This window comes from Amblyraja radiata, chromosome 14, assembly GCF_010909765.2.
Source record: "Amblyraja radiata isolate CabotCenter1 chromosome 14, sAmbRad1.1.pri, whole genome shotgun sequence".
Classification (NCBI taxonomy): Eukaryota; Metazoa; Chordata; class Chondrichthyes; order Rajiformes; family Rajidae; genus Amblyraja; species Amblyraja radiata.
The window spans coordinates 29,436,519-29,453,628 of record NC_045969.1 but is presented as its reverse complement, the minus strand read 5'-3'; the positions used below and the strand labels follow the sequence as shown (position 1 = coordinate 29,453,628).

Sequence of the window (17,110 nt, the reverse complement as noted above, 5' to 3'; positions counted from 1 at the left end):
TCCTTTAGTAAGTTTTCACCTATGAATTGGGAGATAATGCAGTCATCTGAGAAAAACTGATAACATAGAAGGGGTCAAGGAAAAGCAAAAAAAACAAAGCAAGATAATGGCACAGTTGCACACAAACTAAATGATATCTGTACAGTTAAATCTACAAACAGGTTGAGGCAGAATCCTGTTTTTATTTCAATGCATCAGCAGTTGAGAAAGAGGCTGTTTGCCCACCCTCTGGAATGATAGTGGCATATCATCAAGTAGAGAATTAAGAGCAAATAATGCAATTTAATGTAAAATGAAAAATAGTGAAATAAGTCACCAATTATGAATACTACAGAATACTATCAACAGATAACATTTGAGAGAAACTGTACAACAGCACTCTTAAATTGAATAACTGACATGATAATTTCCTTTTGCAAGACCAATCTTATTTCTTACCTTTTTAGCCTGTTAATATTCCCCTGCAAGAGATCTTTCAGTTTCTGTTCTAGTTTGTCACAGAGCTGAAATGTAAATGAGTATCATAAATGTAAAACTTATTAACTAAACATTTATTAACTAAAGACTCAGTGTGGAATCTGCTACACAACAGGGTTATATCAACATTTGGCTGAACAATGTTTAGAATAGCCATCACCAGAAAACACCTAACTAGCTGAAAGCAAAGGTTGCCAAGCTGTGACCAGGTGAGTGGGAGGTGGTGGCTGAATGCACATGGGGTACAGTTTTAGCCCAGTGATTTACTGATGTTTGGTCATAGATAGCAATTCAGCAGGAGGCCGCCACAAATGGTTATATTCTGTACAGCGGAGCAGGACATATTGTCCAGCACAGAATAGTCTTAAGGAGGGTCCCAACACAAAACATCCCCTATCCATTTTCTCCAGAGATGCTGTCTGACTCGCTGAGTTACTCCAGTATTTTGTCTCTAGAGCATACATACACCAATTGAAGTAACAATACATGTAGTTAAATACATGTAGCAAAATAACAAATTACATTTTTGCCTGTATAACAAAAACAGACCACAGAAGAAAAGAAGGAGGATTATGATATGCTGGCTCTGGATATGGTCGGAATACTTTGCATTTGAACATCCCGTTTCAGAAGAACATACAATCAAAGGAAAAGATGGACTGGAGGGTAGCCAATGTAACTCTACTTTTTAAGAAAGGAGGGAGAGAGAAAACAGGGAATGAAAGAACAGTTAGCCTTACATCGGTAGCAGTGATGGGATCAGTCAAAGTCAGCATGGATTTATGAAGGGGAAATCATGCTTGACCAATATTTGGAATTTTTTTAGGAAGTAACAAGTAGAATGGATAAGAAAGAGCCAGTGGATGTGATCGATATAAGTCTTTTACACCTAAGAGACTAGTGTGTAAAATTAGAGCACATGGTATGGTATTGACATGGATAGAGAACTGGTTGTCAGACAGGAAGCAAAGTGTAGGAATTAACAGGTCCATTACAGAATGGCAGCAAGGCTCTGTGCTGGGACCCCAGTTGTTTACAATATATATTAACGATTTAGACGATGGAATTAAATGTAACATCTCTAAGTTTGCTGATGACACAAAGTTAGGTGGCAGTGTGAGCTGCGAGGAGGATGCTATGAGGCTGCAGGATGACTTGGATACGTTGGGTGAGTGGACAGATGCATGGCAGATGCAGTATAATGTGGATAAATGTGAGGTTATCCACTTTGGTGGCAAGAACCGGGAGATAGATTATTATCTGAATTGCATCATATTAGAAGGGGAGGTGCAAGGAGACCTGGGTGTGCTTATACATCAGTCACTGAAACTAAGCATGCAGGTACAGCAGGCAGTGAAGAAAGCCAATGGTATGTTGGGCATCATTGCGAGAGGATTTGGTTAGGAGCTGCAGTTGTATAGGGCCCTGGTGCGACCACACCTGGACTATAATGTGCAATTTTGGTCTCCTAATTTGAGGAAGAACATTATTACTATTGCTGGAGTGCAGCATAGATTCACCAGGTTAATTGCTGGGATGGCAGGACTGACATACGATGAAAGAATGGGTCGACTGGGCTTGTATTCGCTGAAATTTAGAAGGATGAGGTCTTATAGAAACATGTAAAATTCTTTAGAGGATTGGATAGGGGAGATGCAGGAAAAATGTTCCCGATGTTGGGGAGTCCAAAACCAGGGGTCACAGTTTAAGAATAAGGGGTAGGTCATTTAGGACTGAGCTGAGGAAAAGCTTTTTCATCCAGAGTTGTGAATCTGTAGAATTCTCTGCCACAGAAGGCAGTGGAGGCCAATTCACTGGATGTTTTCAAGAGAGAGTTAGATTTAGCTTTTAGGGCTAAGGGACTCAAGAGATATGGGAAAAGGATGTAACGGGGTATGGATTTTGGATGATCAGCCATGATCAAATTGAATGGGGGTGTTGGCTCAAGGGGCCAAATGGCCTTCTCCTGCACCTATTTTCTATTTTTCTATCTCATCTGCCAGGACACAAATCCATACTCCTCTATTCCTGCACTTCCTTGTGCCCACCAAAAAGCCTCTTAAACACCAACTATTATATCTGCAGAGCCACCCCTGGAAATCTTTATAGACCCCCACCATTCAGTGTAAAAACACTTGCCCCACAAATTTCCATTACATTTTCTCCTTCTCAGCTTATAGATTATGCTCTCTAGTGTTGGACGTTTTCACCCTTGGAGAAAGGTTCGGAGTTTTTATCTATGCCTCATAATTTGTATATACTTCCATCAATCTCCCCTCAACCTCTGACATTTCAGAGAAAACAATCCAAGTTTATCCAACCTATCCTTGTAACCAAAACCATCTAATCCAGGCAGCATTCTGGTAAACCTCCTCCGCATCCTCCCCAAAGCTTCCACATCCTTCCTGTAATGGGCCGACCAGAAATGCACGCAATACTCCAAAAGCGACTTAATAATATTATTGCAAACACCACCAAAATCAGTGGAGTTGCAGTCAGGAAGGCTATCAAAAGATATAGCAGGATATAGAACAGTTTCAACAATGGGTGGAGAAATTACAGATGGAGTTTCATTCAAGCAAGTGTGGCGTGTTGCACTTTGGGAGATCGAATGCAAGGGTAAAGTATTCAGTTATTGACATGACCCTTAATGGCATTGATGTATAGAGGGATCTGAGTTTATAGCTCTCTGATGTGGCAACACAAATAGATAGAGTCTAGACAGAATAATAGAATGCCATCAGTCAGGACATCGAGTATAAGAGTCAGGAAGTCATATCGTTGAGTATAAGAGTGGGGCCAGAGGAAAAATGTTTAAAGGAGAAGTAGGGAGCAGGCATTTCTTAGACAGAGTGAATGGTTCCTGGAACACACTGCTGGGGGAGGGGGTTGAGGCAGATGCAATAGCGGCATTTAAGAAGCTTTTGATAAGCACTTGGATATGCAGATAATGGAGGGACACAGACCACATGTAGACAGACAAGATTATTTTAACTTGCCATCATGTTCTGCACAGATGCCATGGGCCAACAAGCATGTTCTGGTGCTGTACTATTCTATGCAAAATTGTTACCATTTATCAGGCCAACATTGAGAACTTCTTTTAAACTGATCCAAAAAAGCTAGTTTAGAAGTAAGATATTTATACAAAACATGAACACATCAAAGCAGCAAATTAATGGACAGGAACCCACTGCTGATATTATTCCAGTGAATTCTACTTCACCTACACAATAAAAGTTTTAAAAGTATGGGATCAAGGTCAATGGGATTAGACGTTGTGGAATACTAAAAGCTGCAGTATCCAAGTAGAATCATTGGGTTGCTCAGCAATGCTGAGTTGATGGCAACGTTTTATCTTCATCTGTGCTGACATAGTTAATCACTTTATCAAAGTGCAGGACCAGTCGAAGGCCATCTACCAAACCCAATAAATAAACACCTCAATAACCCGCTCACTCAAATAGTTATTAAATTTGTCCCTGCAAGTTGCATAATTATTCCAAAAACTATTTATGACACTGACAATTTGCACATTGAAATTGTATAATTGGACATTGGGCTTTATCTAAGGTACTGATGCACTACAATGCTGAGAACTATATCCTGCACGCAGCATCTTCCCTTCTACTCTATCTGCTTTGCATGAGTTTCAATTGATGGTATCTATCTATGGTATATCTGATCCGTTTAGATAGCACGCAAAACAAAACTTTTTATAAGATCAGACATCAGAGCAAATTTAGGCCACTCGGACCATTGAGTCTGTTCACAGTGTAGCCTCCTGTACATCGTCGAGACCAAGCATGGACTCAGCGACCACTTGGGTAACCTCTTACGAACCCCACACCCACCCACTCTTACCCTCCTGGACTCTCATCTATTTTTCCCTCCATCCCACCCTCCACCACCTGCTACTTTCCTCCCTCTAGCTTCATTAATTCTGCCTAACACCTTCTACTTTTATATCTGACCTTTATTCGAACCATCTGCCTACCAAACCCCCCCCCCCCCCCCTTGCCTGTATCCACCTGCCACGCTTTAACCCGTCTCTTCCGGCTTTCTTTCCCCCATCTACCGTCAGTCTGAAGAATGGTCTCGACTCAAAACTTCACCTACCCATGTTCTCCAGATATGCTGCCTGACCTGCTGAATTACTTCAGCACTTTGTGTCCCTTTTATCCACTGACTCTCCTTTGTCTATCCTGCTTGTTAATTCCTCAAAGAATTCCAACAGATTTGTCAGGCACAATCACCCCTTAACAAAACAATGCTGACTATAGCCTACTTTATCACATGCTTCCAAGTACCCCGAAAACTCATCGTTAACAATGGACTTAAAATCTTACCAACCACTGAAGTCACGATAACCGGACTATAATTTCCTTTCTTTTGCCTTGTTCCCTTCTTAAATAGTAGAGTTACACTTATGATCTTCCAGTCCTCTTGAACTATTCCTGACTAGTGATTCTTGACAGATCACTACTACTGCCTCTGCAATCGTTACAACTACCTCTTTCAGAGCCCTGTCTCGTCCATCTGGTCCAGCTGACATCCACCTTCAGACCTTTCAGATTCCCAAGCACCTTCATCCTTAGTAATAGCGACAGCATTCACTTCTTCCCCCTGACTCTCTGGAGTATCAGGCATGTTACTGGTGTCTTCCACCGAGAAGACAGACGCAAAAAACATATTCAGTTTGTTTGCCATTTCTTTGTTCCCCGTTATGACTGTTCCAATGTCATTTTCCAACAGTCCAATGCCCACGCTTGCCCCTTGTTTACTCTTTATTTACCTGAAAAAACCTTGGTATTCCCCTTTATATTTTTTTACTGGCATGCCCTATATTTTCTCTCCTTATTGCTGTTGTAGTTGCCTTGTCATTTTTTAAAAGCTTTACAATCCTCTAGCTTGCCGCAATCTCTTTGCCATATTATATGCCTTCTCTTTTGCTTTTATGCAGTCTTTGACTTCCTTTGGCAGCAATGGTGACCTCATTCTCCACTTAGTATGTTTCTTCCTCTTTTGGTTGAAAACATCCTGCGCCTTCCAAATGACTCCCAGAAATTGCTGCCATTGCTGTTCCACTGTCATACTTTTAATTGTACCAATAATAAACGTTAACGTAAGTACACACACATATAATGGACAGCCATATTGGGGGGTGTGTGTGTGCGTGTCTGTGTGTGTGCGTGTCTGTGTGTGTGCGTGTCTGTGTGTGTGTCTGTGTGTGTGTGTCTGTGTGTGTGTGTCTGTGTGTGTGTGTGTGTCTGTGTGTGTGTGTCTGTGTGTGTGTGTGTCTGTGTCTGTGTGCGATCGTATCTTCGTTAAAAAACGAGACAGTAATGGTCAAATTTTACATATTCCGGTAGACATTTTTCCCCATGGAGGCCAAAATCGCCTTATCTGAAAATTTCATGCTTTATTTCTCGAGATTAATTAAAATGAGTTTGAACCCTGGACTGAAGACCAGATCATAGCTGAAGACTGCGGCGACCCAACTCGCGGACCTTTGGTCAACGCTCGCCTGCCCCCTCACCGCCTCGCTCGTGGTCCTCGTGTCGGCGCATGGTGGGGAGGTTGCAGCCGCTCTCTGCCTCTGTCGCTGCCCTCTCGCTGACTTTTCCTCTGCCCCCTGCCCTGTCTCTGCCCCTATCCTCTGACTCTGCCCTCGCTCTCTCTACCCCCCTCCTTCTCCCTCTCCAGCCGTGCTTGCGAGTTGGGGGCTATGCGTGAGTGGATAGGGTGGGGGATGGGGTAAAAGGAGCGAACGAATAATATTAATATAATATCAAGGGGGCTGTGGTTAATCTGTGTGTGTGGGGGTGGTTAATGTGTGTGTGTGACGCCGCAGGCCGCCCCCCTTTCCCTGCAGTCGCGCGTTGAGGGGACGGGACCCAACTGGTCTAGTAATATACTAAAACTTCCCTTTGTTCTCAACATTCTAAATTTCCATGTATATGCAGGGTTGTATTGGCTTTCTTTTAATCTACTTAATTTGCATATTCTACCAAAGCGCGTGGCCACAGCCTTCCCATTTTCACACATGCCACTCACGTTTTTTCCCTCGATGGGATAAACATCTTCCCGTTGCATTCCAACCTATATTTCCAAAGTTTTTTTAAAGTTTTAATCGTATATTTCAAAAAAGAACTGCTTTTCAGTGGGAGACTTGCAGCACTTTCCATTGATGATGTCACAGTGCCATCTCAGACGTCCAATCACAACGGATCTCTTTTACATATGACATCACAATGGGACAGGGGTGGGAGATTGCAACCTTCACGTGTTTCCACAAATGCAATCAACCTGGCGTGCACAATCAAATAGAACAAGTTGTCCTCCCCTCCCTCTCTACCCCCATCTCTATCTATCCCTCCCTCTCTACCCCCCTGCCTCCCTAGGGAGTGGTGAGTATTGGGACCTATGGGTGGAGTGGTGGAGTATTGCGTTCGTGGACCAGTCCACCCGTGTCGCCGCGCGCCCCCCACGCCCTTCAATCTCTAACCCCCTCCCTCTCCCTCTATCCTTCCTCGCTAACACCTCTCGCTCTCTACCCCCTCCCCTTCTAACCACGCCTGCACAGTTGGGGGGGGCTATGCGCGAGTGGGGAAAATGCAACATCGAAAAAGTACAATTAAAATGGAACTGCATGATTAAATTAATAACTGATACTCCAGAAAATTTGGCAGTCTGGCATCAAAGAGTCGCAAGAGTGCTGGATTGTCAACATTTCACTATAATTAACTACATTTTTCTCCCACAAGCTTTCTCTAGTTCATTTTATCTTCAACCTGTCACTCTGGCAATGAAAACAATTTCTCATTATTCAGTCTATCAAAAACATTTAATCTTCAAAACATCAGTAAATTTTTCAGAGATTGGCACAAGAACCAGGGTGTGACGCAGGGTAGAACGGTTTCAACTCAGAGTGATCATGATGTATTCTATGATTAAAATGTAGGTGGCGCAGATTTGATTGTTATTTTCACAATGGAATAGGATTAATTCTTGAAGAAAATAGGGCTTCTGGAAAGAGTTAGAAATGGGATTGACCGGATTGCTCTTGCAAAGATCCAGTTCTTGATTGACTGAATGGCCTTCGTCCTTGGTGTAACATTTCTATGATTCGTAGAACAGTTTTCACATATAGAAAAGCAAAATGTCAAAGATACTGTAATACTAAAACAGAATAGGATATGCTTAAAATTCTACCTGTAATTATATTAAACTGTTTTCTAACCCCAACACAGAGCAAAAAATTCACTTCCTAGTTCTGGACCAAACTTTCTCCAAGACACTCTTCTTAAAATGGCGTCTCCAAAATTGGTAATCTCACTCCAGAATGTTTTAAGTATTTGTATAATTTTCTTGCATTAATAAATGCCACTCTTAATAAAGGAATCAATCACACATCATTTGCAACCTGTTCTGTTACTAACATTGACATATACAAATGTACAATGATTGCAAGGTCATTTTCAAAGACACAAACAACAATCAACACAAATGCCACTTGAATGTACAGGAAACTCTTGTGCTTAATATACAACACTAGAAAATGCATATTTCCCTGGTTTTGCTCTCAAAATGTGTTTTCCTTAAAGCCTGAAGGGTGGTACATCCATCTCACAACTGCCTCACAACACTAGAGATTGCTGTCTGTGTGGAGGTTGAAAGCCTCTGGGTGCTCCAATTTCCTCCCACATCCCTAAGACATAACAAACAATGGACACTAAAAGCTGGAATAAATCAGAGGGCTTGGAATGGGAATAGGTGACATTTTTCAGGTTGAGACCCATCTTCAGAGTCAGCAGAGAGGGAAGCGTGAGATATGAAGAGGTACATGGAACAAATGAATGAAGGACATGCAAAAGTACAAATCAAAACCTCAACTTTTGGTCACTGGTAAATTGCCCCTAATGTGTGGGTGAGTGGTAGAATCTGGGGGTGCTGATGGGAATGTGGGGAGAATTTGAAAATGGGATTAGTGTAGATTAGTCTTTGATAGCTGTTGTGGACATGGTGGACCAAAGGACCTGGTTTCATGCTGTATGATTTAATGAATGTGCCAGGTCAGTCACCTCCTTGTTTAAGCATTCAGTCAAAAGCATCCATCTTTTCTAATCTTGGCTTTTGACATGTGCTGTGAGGGTTTGCAGCAATTACTGACAAATCAGCCCATTGTGGGACTTTTCAATATCTAAACTATACTCTCTATTCACCTCCCAGTGACTATTTTCCCTTTCCTCAAATCCTAAATTGACATCCTGCTAATTATCTTTCATATGAGGTCTGTCCAAGCAGTTGCAGGGTGATCATACTCCAGTGTGTAGGTATGTTGCAAAGCCTACCTGAAGCGTCTTTGAAAATCTGCCGCTGAGGGTGTGCGCGATTTTGGCGCCGTTTAGAGGGGAGCGGGTTTAAAACGCGATTTTCTCTAGGCTGTTCAAATCGAAGATGTTCAGCCTAGTTAATTATTAACGAAAAATCGCTGGAAGACCCCGTCACAAAGCTATTATTAGGTTTAAAGGCCTTGAATAATAGTTATAGTAGTTTAAAAATCAATCTCTAAACCCGCGACCGCCAGCAACCGCAGGGTCTTATAAAGCAGACAGCTGAAGGTAGGTTGTATATTTTTACATTAAAAAGGGCTTCTAAAGATCCCTTTATACAAAGTTTAATATTGCGAGTAGCTCATTTTGGCCCCATTATATCGCGCAGTATTTTTCTGGGCATTTGGGGCACAAATCTACCGCAATGTGAACGTTCTAAACCAGCGCGTTCCACAGGGACCCACTGGAAAGCTGATTTAAATGGGCATTTATTTACAGCAATTGAACACTGAATTCCTTCCATTTGGCCTATAAATTAATGTAAATGAGATTTAAAAATCATGTTTTATTGTGAATTATTTGTGAATATTATTTGGACATTTAGGCTATTTAAAAATGTTAATCATTTATTAAGAAATGGATAGATGTTTAGATCTAGTAATTGAAGTCTGAAATTAGCTACAATTAGGTAACTAACTAATTATATGCTTTAATTTCAGGTCATCCAAGTAAGATTATTTTATATTTGTTTCAGAATGCTTCAATCTATGATAACTGAAAATTTCATTCAGTTCTCTTAATTTTTAAGAAAGTTATGGGCTTTTGACTGTTCACGATCACAACTTTTTTGTTTTGTCCATAGAAAATCAATAGGGAACAAGATGCTCATTTCCGAGTATGAAAATGGCCATAACTTTTTAAATACTTGAGATATGAAAGTGAATTAGGTGTCAAATTAAACTTATTTTTATGCTTTATCTGATGGGATAAATTACAGACTTGATTTTAAAAATCTCAAAATTTTGTAACATTGCTACAGTGTGGTGACAGCCCATGCACTTTGTGTGGATTTATTAATACTTTTGCATCCCACCTCTAAAAGAAAATTAGAAACCTATTATGGGACTATCAAAACAGCAGATGAATTAAACAGATTATCTCTCCTCTCCCACCACTCCCCCCCCCCCACCAATACCCCGTCCTTTTGAACAATTCCTACATACCTTTGTAGATCAACACAAAAAAAGTCTTGCTGCAAACTAAAAATGATAATGGAATGACGGCAGAAGCACTTACAGTTTCAATTGTTGCTCGCCCTTTGTTATCCAATTCATAGCTGTGGATGTCAAATGTCAGAAGCTTATCTGTGTACATTCTCAGAGTGGCAAAGCTGCAAGTAAAATTAAATCGTTTAAAATAACATCTATTTCTGAAACTTGCATCCCACATTAAACGGTTTCCTTACCACCAATCGATGAGCACAATATATGTCAACATTTCTGTATAGATTGAGAGATTACGTACACAAAACAGGAGGCACCAAATCCAAATAAGACAGGCAACACAAAAATCATTTAGACGACAACACCAACCATACTTAAATGCATTCAATATCAGGTTCCTCCCCACATTTTTAGTAGATGGATTGGTAAATTGACCATTACATGGAGCAAAAATAATAACATTTCAAAGAACAGAAAATTTCCACTTAGCAGATACCTCTTCTGCATTCAGAACTGCCTGAAGGACGTGAACCGTGATGGAAACTATTAAGACATGACCAGCTGAAATCACATATACACCAAGCACCTGATGAATTACCCAAAGGCTGGTACATTCAATATTAAAAATAGGTCCAGAAGCAGGTGCAACAAACGACCTTCAAGCTATAAATTCAACTGTTTCTATTTCCACAGATTCAGTTTCACCTGCTGTGCATCCAGCATTTTGTTATTTAAATTCATACTTTGTTTTCAAATGAACATGTGTTATAAAAATGAAAATCTCCAAGTCCTTTCATTGATTTTCGCCAACTACCCATTGACTTATTGTTGCCTGATGACCTTTACAACTTATCCCCATTGCAGCCCTTCCTATTCTAACCAGATTTCCAAATCTTCCTCCCACATACAATTTACCATGCCCAATTTAACCTAAAAACCAATGTCTTTGGGGTGTGGGTAGAAACCGGAGTACCCAAAGTAATCTCTCTTGGAACATGCAAGGTCCATGCAGACAGCACCAAAAGTCATATTAAACTTGAGTCACTGCAATTGTGAGGCAGCAGCTCAACTAACCATCACGAAATACACCGAGCCATCTAGTGTGGCTGTAAATCAATTTCAGTCCCCAGGTTATGACAAGTTCCATTCCTCAGATCTGGCAAAAGAAACCTGCAACCCGTAGTAGCTGGCAAATCCAGCCTCATCCATCCTCCCAAACACTCGTTTGTACGTACTGGGTGACCAGAAGTCAGGTGCTTATAACCCAGTGAGGACCTGTACCACACTTAATTCCAGATATGTTTGCTAATACAAAAGAGATTGTTCTGTAAACTTCATGGGCTCAGTTTCAGTAGAACGTAACTTGGTGCCATTTCTAAATTTGTCATTTCGTTGGCAGAAAAACTCTCGTTCGTAAGTTTTCATACCTGCCAGACTCTGAAATATACGTTACCAAGAAACCATTTTCGCCTAAATTGTGAATTGTCTTGCTCATTCGCTGTTCCTGAAAAATTGGTTCCAATGCTTCAATAACAGTTCTGCCATCAGCTGAAGAAAGAAAAACAATGTTAAAAAAGATGGCTGCACAATTATTGTTGGCCCCCTATACTCCAGATTTGCCCATCTACAATTGACAATCTACATGTATGACAAGACAGTTTAAACCTACTTACAGCAATCTACATCCACCTAGTAGACTTAAATATCATAATGCAAATTAATGTATGTCTCCAGAAATTAAAGCACAAATTTAAAATAAATTTCAAAATAATTGGGCTGCTCACAGGAAAGACCTATTTGGAGCACTTTTTTATCATCTTTCCAATTTCAATGGAAAAAGCAGATATAGAAACGTTGGGAATTTTGCAGATACTAGATGCGAGATAGAAATCCCACAAATTTAGTTGCTTTATGATGTATTCTTTTTCCATGGATGGAACTTTGCTCAAGTTTATCCGCGATGCCCAATGTGATAATTTAACAATGGCAGCCAATAAATATTATACAATGATACTCGCTTCTTGATCAGCAAATCTCTTCACTACCACGTGCCAAAGGTCGCATTCTGAATTATGCCCTTCTTCCAACGGCAACACCTGCAATCTCACAACTAGCCAGGCCGAACAACTTGTTTAACTGTTCTTCTGCCACTGGATTAACTGCTTAATTTACCACCCATCAACACAGAGTGTGATCTACAGGACGCACTTTTGCAACTCTTCCCGTGTTGCGTAGGAAGGAACTGCAGATGCTGATTTAAACGGAAGATAGACACAAAATGCTGGAGTAACTCAGCGGGACAGGCAGCATCTCCGGAGAGAAGGAATGGGTGATGTTTCGGGTCGTGACCCTTCTTCAGACTGATGTCCGGGGAGTGGGCGGCACAGAGATAAAATGTAGTCGGAGAGAGTAAGACTGGTAGGAGAACTGGGATGGGGGTGGAGAGAGAAGGAAAGCAAGGGCTTCTTGACGTTAGAGAGGTTGGGGAGTAAGCTGACCAAGCAAAATATGAGGTGCTGCTCCTCCAATTTGTGCTGGGCCACATTCTGACATTGGAGGCCCAGGACAGAAAGGTCAGTGTGGGAATGGGAAGGGGAGACAAAGTGTTGAGCAACCGGTTGTCTGGGTTGGTTTCATAACCTGACAGTTGTAGATACGTTAGTGGGTGGGTAACCTATCTCTTTGACATGATTAGGTCTAAATCCTCAAATGCTACCCAACAGCATTGTATCAGGACTGCAACATTCAAGATAGCTGTTCATCATCACTTTTTTGTGAATAAATAAGGCTTATATTGTTGATCGACTTTATCTCACACACTCAGTTGGGAAATTGAAGAGTTTTTTCATGTTCTTCAGGCCCAAACCTACTCCTGAACAGTCACCAGACAGGTAACACAAAATATACATCAACATGTTTTAACTTATTTTTGTAAGACAAAAATGTTGGAGAAACTCAGCGGGTGAGGCAGCATCTATGGAGCAAAGGAAATGGGCAACGTTTCTGGTCAAAACCTTTCAGACTTTTTTTAAATCCCCTTCCCTTCAACTTATTTTTGTTTGTTTGGTTTACAGCTGAGTTACTGCACAAGGGAAATGAGAGACTGGTGTGTTCTTGACAAAGTGTTCTGGACTAATTTTGTATTGTTAGCACAGCTTTGTGCATGGAAGACCTTCTCATGAATTTGAAGTAACAAAGGTCAATGTGGGCAGGGCAGCAGACGTCTACATGAACCTCTGCAAAACTTGACATGGTCCCGCATGGTCGGCTGAGGTTACATTACATGGGATTCAGGGAAAGCTGGCTAACGGGACACAGAATTAGCTTGTTGGTAGGAAACAGAGGATGATTGTAGAAGGTTGTTTTTGGATTGGAGGTCTTTGACTAATGGTGTGCCGCAGGGTTCGATGCTGGCACCATTGTTCTTTGTCATCTATATCCTGGACCTAGGACTCAGCACCGCACTCTGAAACTGGATCCTTTACTCTCTGACCCACAGACAGCAATCAGTAAGGCTAGGCTGTAATGCATGCTCCACTATAATTCCCAATACCAGTGCCCTGAAAGGATCTTTACTATTCCTTACTATGCTCCCTATACACTCAAGACTGAGGCCAAATTCTGCTCTAACTCCATTTATAAGTTTGCAGGTAACATTACTGCAGTCGACTCGATCTTAAACAAAGACCATGCAGACTACAAGCAGATCCAAAACATAGTCATATAGCATCAAGTCACACTGCAGTCTTCATCAATGGTACTAAAGTGAAGATAATCAAGAGCTTCAAACTCATAGGCATAAGCATTACCAACATTTTGATGTTGTGCAACCACAGTGATGCTATGATTAATAAAGAGCACAAATGTGTACTTCTTCTGAAGACTAATGAAATTTAGCATGCTTCCAATGTTTCTTACCAACTTCTAGAGATTCACTATAAAAAAAACATCCCATCTGGATGCATCGTAGCTTGGTATGGCAAATGATCTGCCTAAGATCACACTGGTGTGTAGGAAAGAACTGCTGGTTTAGACCAAAGATAGACACAAAACTCAGCGGGGCAGGCAGCATCTCTGGAGAGAAGAAATGGGTGATGTTTTGGGTCGAGACCTTTCTTCAGATGTTAGGGTAGAGGGAGATACATAGATAAGGAAGTGTAAGGTGTGAAAATAGGACAAAGGGAATGCAGATCAAGGAAAACGTAGAATAGATCACTGTTAGCTGGGAGATGTTAACAACAAAGCAACAGAGTTAAAATGTAGTTGTAGACTGTAAGACGTCAGAGAACTGTGAAGGGAGAAGGATGGAGAGAGAGAAAAAGCAAGGGTTATTTGAAGTTAGAGAAGTCAATGATCATAGTGCTGGGGTGTAAGCTGGAAAAGAGAAATAGAAGGTGCTGTTCCTAAAATTTGCAATGGGCCTCAGACAATGGAGGAGGCCCATGACAGAAAGGTCAACGTGGAAATGGGAGTGGGGAGTTAGTGTTTAGTAACCGGGAGATCAGGTAGGTTTGCGTGGACTGAGCAGAGGTGTTCAGCGAAACAATCGCCGAGCCTGTGCTTGGTCTCGCCGATATAGGAGTCCACACCTGGAAGAGCACATACAGTAGATGAGTTTGGAATAGTTGCAAATGAACCTCTGCCTCACCTGTGATGGACTGGGCTGAATCAGTCCCCCAAAACCAGCCTAGTTCCAACCTACACTGACTAGTAAAATAAGCCTGGGTGACAATCCATCCAAAGGAATTCTTCCACCTGTAAATTCCAGGCATACAAATAGTCATTTGCAAATCCATCCAAATATGCAACCTCGTCCTTTCTCCCGAGGACAAATTGAGGTGCAGCTGGTGGTCCAGAATTTGAGGCGCCCTTGCCAACCCTTCATGGGCACCGGATTACTAGAACATCTCCCTTCATACAGCCCTGTGGTCGGCACTGAGAGAGGGTCCCCACAGGGCGGGCTTCCCTCGCCGGCTGCCATCCCCCTCGGTACCGACCCGGGACACAGCATGGAGCCGAGTCCATGCTGGAATGTAGGCAGACCTCTATCCCTCCGACCCAGAGGGACGGACTACGGGGCCCGGCTGGGACAAACCAGCCTAGGTCAGGCCGCCGAGATACACGAGGGGCCGGAGCCCCGGCTCAGCAACAACGCGCCTCTTCCGCTGCCGCCTGGCCGCAGACGCCGGGTCGAAGCGCACTCCAGCGGTGAAGCCCCGGGCCTAGGGACCACACTCACCTGGCGCCGACAGGCAGAAATCGAGGATGTGGTGCTGCACTGCCATGGCTGCAGCTCCTGGCCATGCCGAGCTAGCCGAGCGCGCGCCGTTAGCCCGGGCGCACGCGCGCGGGAGGAGGATGCGGGGCGGAGCCGGATTTCAGAGAGCCGCCATCCACCAATGGGCGGAGCTGAAGCCACGGCCTGGGGGAGGGTGGGCTGGGGGGAGCACGAGCCTGGGGGAAGGCGAGGGGGCACGGGCTGGGGAGGGGGGGCACGGGCGGGGGAGGTGGTGGCTCGAGCTGGAGGCGGGGCATGGTCTGGAGGCGGGGCAAGAGCTGGGCGGGGGCAGGACACGGGTTGGGGAGCGGGACGATGACTGGGGACGGGGCACGGGCAGGGAGAGCGATGGGGGCGGAACATGAATGGGGGGCGGCGGGGCGAGAGCTGGGACAGGGAGAGCGCTGGGTGGCGGGGACTGAGGGCGGGGCGAGGCCAGTGCTTGTGGGCGGGGCTATGGCCGGGGGCGGGGCTGACTGACGGGTCAAGAAAGTACATCAAATAAGTACAAATTAGACACAAAAAGCGGGAGTAATTTAGCGGGTCAGGCAGAATTTCTGGAGAACAAGGATAGGTGCCGTTTCGGACTGAGAGTCAGGGGAACGAAAGATGTAAACGGGGATGTAGAGAGATATAGAACAAATGAATGAATTATATCAAGGATCAACTGAGAGTCTAGGACTGGAGACCATGGTCTCAGAATTAAAAAACGTCCTTTAAAAAGGAGATGAGGAATTTCTTTAGTCAGACGGTGGTGAATCTGTGGGATTCTTCGCCACAGCAGGCTGTCCATGGATTATTGGATATTTTTAAGGCAGAGATCCAAGTCACAGGGCTGCCAACATTGGGTGAGAGTTGAGAGTGAGAAATTGCGAGGGAGCGTAGCGACCGAGGGGGAGAGGGTGTGGCTCCGGAGGCGGCACACATAGTAGGCTCCGGAGGCGGCACTCACCGGGTCCGCTCCTGGCTCCGGGCCGGGGTTAAAACTCCATGGGGTGTGGACAGAGCGGTCGATGGACATAGAGGTGAGGGTGGGAGGTGTGTGCCGTGCCTCAGGGAGGAAGGGGGAGGGGGGTTGGTGCTGGTAGTTTGATAGCCCTGCTTTAAACCAATCCCCTCTAGTGCTTGAAGCACATATCCTGGGAAAAAGACTATGCATTCACCTGATATTCCCCTCATGGTTTTTACTCACCTCTAAAACAATTTTTGCTTTATTTTGAACTTTCAGCACCCGCAGATATTTGAGCGTGAGAAATTTTGTGATCAGCGTGAGAGCATGAGAATTTTGTGATCAGCGTGAGAGCATGAGAATTTTGTGACATGCGTGAGTCTCACGCTCAATGCGTGAGAGTTGGCTGTCCTGCTAATAATGCAAACATTTTATGCAAGTTCCAATTGTTTGGACAAAAATCACTTATTACTGCTTTATAACAGTTAAGTTACTTTAAGACCATTTCAGAAATGATGGCACTCAACAAACAATCAACTAACAAATTAAAGCAAACTAAAAATAAATCACATGTTCCCTTTCCTGACTCGACCTCATAAGTACTTTAACGCTGTTAACAAAGCAAAGGGATATTAATCTCAAGAATCAAAATGGGGAAAGTGGGGGCAATTTTGCTTAAATGGTAATTCTAAGCCCATTCAGATCTTCATAGTCAGAGTTATACAACATGTACGTGGTTGGCCCAATTTGTCCATAATGATCAAGTTGGCATTCTGCGTGCCCAGGGACTGGCTGCCGTTCCCAGATCAGCTCGCGTCCCAGGGACTGGCTGCAGTTCTCAGGTCGG

General features: G+C 43.2%; 1 protein-coding gene across 1 annotated transcript in view; it reads right to left on the bottom strand.

Annotated features, from left to right (window-relative positions):
* The window catches only part of sms (spermine synthase), a 32,928-nt gene extending 17,515 nt beyond the window's left edge, over positions 1 to 15,413 (bottom strand). Inside the window, exons 1-4 of the mRNA XM_033032957.1 lie at positions 15,276 to 15,413; positions 11,464 to 11,584; positions 10,110 to 10,203; positions 439 to 503 (exon numbers count right to left, since the gene is read on the bottom strand). Of these exons, the coding sequence (XP_032888848.1) occupies positions 439 to 503; positions 10,110 to 10,203; positions 11,464 to 11,584; positions 15,276 to 15,321 (326 nt within the window). The 5' untranslated portion in view covers positions 15,322 to 15,413. The remainder of the gene's footprint in view (positions 1 to 438; positions 504 to 10,109; positions 10,204 to 11,463; positions 11,585 to 15,275) is intronic.
* Positions 15,414 to 17,110: the final 1,697 nt, after the last annotated feature.